Source organism: Colobus angolensis, unplaced genomic scaffold (assembly GCF_000951035.1).
Source record: "Colobus angolensis palliatus isolate OR3802 unplaced genomic scaffold, Cang.pa_1.0 Scaffold77, whole genome shotgun sequence".
In the NCBI taxonomy this organism is placed as follows: Eukaryota; Metazoa; Chordata; class Mammalia; order Primates; family Cercopithecidae; genus Colobus; species Colobus angolensis.
Window position 1 is genome coordinate 2,325,974 of NW_012121487.1, and position 3,587 is coordinate 2,329,560.

The 3,587-nt window shown below is 36.7% G+C and overlaps 1 protein-coding gene across 2 annotated transcripts in view; it reads right to left on the reverse strand.

The window, feature by feature from the left end:
• Positions 1 to 3,587, reverse strand: part of ASH1L (ash1 (absent, small, or homeotic)-like (Drosophila)) — a 251,011-nt gene that overhangs the window by 45,748 nt on the left and 201,676 nt on the right. The window contains exons 8-10 of one of the 2 annotated variants that reach the window (XM_011928346.1): positions 2,203 to 2,276; positions 667 to 712; positions 445 to 553 (exon numbers count right to left, since the gene is read on the reverse strand). In XM_011928346.1, the coding sequence (XP_011783736.1) occupies positions 445 to 553; positions 667 to 712; positions 2,203 to 2,276 (229 nt within the window). Of the gene's footprint in view, positions 1 to 444; positions 554 to 666; positions 713 to 2,202; positions 2,292 to 3,587 lie in introns of both variants that reach the window. The other variant, XM_011928345.1, reaches the window with a different exon arrangement.

Here is a 3,587-nt window from a genome sequence, read left to right on the forward strand (position 1 = left end):
GGTCAGACTGAGACCATCCTGGCTAATACGGTGAAACCCCGTCTCTACTAAAAATACAAAAAAATTAGCCAGGTGTGTCGGCAGGAGCCTGTAGTCCCAGCTATTAGGGAGGCTGAGGCAGGAGAACGCCGTGAACTCAGGAGGCAGAGCTTGCAGCGAACCAAGATCGTGCCACTGCACTCCAGCCCGGGCAATAGTGCAAGACTCCATCTCAAAAAAAATAAAATAAAATAAAATAAAAGGATTTAAACCAACCAAGGCGCACACAAGACTAAATCTCATTCATTTTCTGTTTCTGTATTATGCCCACCCACTATAATTTATGTATCTTTATGCAACTTCTTGAAGAAAAATGAAAGAGGCTATTTAACTGTACCTTCCAAAGGAAGTGTTGTATGTATACATTAAAGCCTATGCTTCAGAGAAATCAAAGCATGACAGTACCTATTGAGGCAGTCATCAACACAGCCCTTCCTGGTGTCATCATCTGGCTTCTTACAGTTACAGGTGGTAGCTTCGTAACCAGAAAGGGGTTTGACATCAACGTAGACATCTTGAAAAGAAAGCAAAGAATAATTTGTGAACATACAGGATAATTTTTCAAGTCCTAGGCTCAGAAGGACATTGATGTACAGAGGCAGAAAAAATAGCTCCCAAGTTACTCACTTGAACGAATTTTCTTATACAGTGGGACATCTGGCTTTTTGTATAGCTAGAAGAAAAGAAGAAAAATCTTGATATAGCATTTAACTTCAAATGCCAGATGGCAGCATCAGTCACTAAAAATACAGGAAATTTTCTATGTGCTCTATTCATCTGGAAATATTTACAAGACATTTTGGGTGGGATACATTTTAGGGAAACTCTTGGTGTGATCTCTTTTTACTCTGGAATAAAAGGTGAGAGAAAAAGATTCAACAGAAACAGCACTAAATAGTTTATAGAAGTGGAATTACATGTTTCTTCGGCATGTTGTTGGGCAGACTTAAATGAAAATCACACTGGAGACCAAAGCTACTCATCTGGACAAATTAAGATTCGATTTGCTTCTGTCAAAAGAAAGGAAAACAACATGCATAGGGCTTATTTAGATGTCTGGGCGGGTACATGAAATTAAAAAGATGAGTACCCTGGCTTTTCAGGTTGAGAATTGTAGCAAAACATTTCCAATTTTAATTAAGGCAATTAATTTAGTGAATAAAGGAGAGAGGGCAGGCAGGCAAAATGGAGGTCTCACATTATAATCAAGAAGACATTAGAAAGAAAAAAAAAAAAGAATGCATTAAAAGAGAAGCAATCTTCCAGCATTTTGCCATAAGGGACCGTACAAAACAAACAGCAACTTGCACTAAGCTAGACTGTTTATTAATATATTGGAATAATCCCACCATCATTTTCTAGTCAGTATGTTCAAAGCATTCTCTCCTTCATTGATAAAAACTGAGACAAATACCTAACATATTAATACTCTCAGAATTCAAGAGAGGCCACTGGAGAAGAGAATGAAGAGGGGAATGTCAATTTTGGCTTTCCAAAATTAACCTTTGGTGGCATTTTGACAGAACTCAGGAAATCTATTCACCTCAATTGCGTGACTATTTCTCTTTCCCAATGGTCGTTCATAATATGGGACCTGGGTGCTATAAACTAATACAAAAATCACTGGGGGAAACTTTTCAATTTGGGAAGCAAGAGAAAAAAAACAGCATCTTCCTATTTTTAGTTACCAATATATTTAAAGATCTTTTAAAAGCACAAGAGTGTTAAACATTTCCCTGCTTCCTTTGGTAGACGAATCTCTTTTGCATGTGAAAAATAAATTTCAAACTGATAAGAAGGAGCCAACAAAAATAAAGTCTGAAATTTCTTAGTGCTACTGGCAGTACATCTAAATTTTCCTGAGGCCTGCATCAGATACAATTGTTACAGAACAAAATATTTGCTACCAAAATAAAAGTCCAGAATAACAACAGAAGGTTGCCTAGGAAAGCAGCAACCCACTGCTATTTTGCAGTAAGAGTAAAGGCAAATAGGTCACATTAAATATGGATGCAAATTCATTTTTCTTAGTTCTAACCTTCACAGGGACACTTCTGAAAACCTCCTAAGATGAAAACATAACAAGGGGAAAGAAAAACACTTGCATTTCCCCTCCCCCTTTACCATTTAAGAATGAAACCTGGTGAAACAGGCTCTCTGTACCTGATTGTGTTTCCACTGCCAAAGGATATCATAAGGAAGCTGGAAGTCAATTCTCTTTTGTCTTAGATACTTTCCTGAAACAAAAAACACTATCAATTTCAGTACCTATTCTGATATTTGCTCATAAAAAGGGGTCAAACAGCTACAAGAACTAATATGTACTGACTAAAAAAACATTTAATTATTTAAGGATTTTTCCACCACCAATTTTTAATTTTAGCTATTCTTTCCCACCATACTTCACATGATATATGCTAAAGATATATTTTAAGCATAATAGCCTACATAAAACAACAAATATAGCAAAACTACAACCAAAAACACACAGGTCATTATGAAGCTTATTAAATATTTTATTATTATTAAAAATTACTAAGGGTAGAGCATCTGGCACCTGCTCTCCTTCATTATTACGCATAACCTAACATTGATTACAAAAAGGAGAAATTCTTGTGTTTAAATAACTTGAGAAGTTTTCCAGGCAAATTTATGATCTTTTAACATTTTTTCCTACCTATTGAAATAGTACTTAGTAATTTTGTTTGATTTTTTGTTTTTGTTTAATATAAAATTATTCAGCCTTAAAAAAGAATGAAATTCTTTTTTCTTTTTTTTTGAGAGGAGGTTTTGCTCTTGCTGTCCAGGCTGGAGTGTAATGGCGCGATCTCAGCTCACTGCAACCTCTGCCGCTTGGGTTTAAGTGATTCTCCTTCCTCAGCTTCCTGAGTAGCTGGGATTATAGGCATGTGCCACCATGACCAGTTAATTTTGTAATTTTTTTTTTTTTTTTTTTCAGTAGAGACAGGGTTTCTCCATGTTGGTCAGGCTGGTCTTGAACTCCCAACCTAAGGTGGTCCGCCTGCCTTGTCCTCTCAAAGTGCTGGGATTACAGGCATGAGCCACCACACCTGGCCAAAAGAATGAAATTCTTATACATATAGTCATGTGCTATTGTAGTCAACAATAGACTGCATATATGATGGTAGTCCCAGAAGGTAATAAGGGAGCTGAAAAATTTATCCTAGCTGTTGTAACTTTGCAGTACAAAGTGTTAATCATGTGTTTGTGGTGATGCTGGTGTAAACAAACCTACTGCGCTACCAGCTGAATACAAGCATAGCAGACATAGTTAGGTATAATATATAATACTTGATAAAATGGCTTTGTTACTGGTTTATACAAATAACATACTATACTTTTCATCATTATTTTAGAGTATACTCCTATTTATTAAAAAACAGCCTTGGCTGGGCGCACTGGCTCATGCCTATAATCCCAGCACTTTGGGAGGCTGAGGCGGGTGGATTACTAGGTCAGGCATTAGAGACAAGGCTGGCCAACACAGTGAAACCCCGTCTATATTAAAAATACAAAAATTAGCCGGG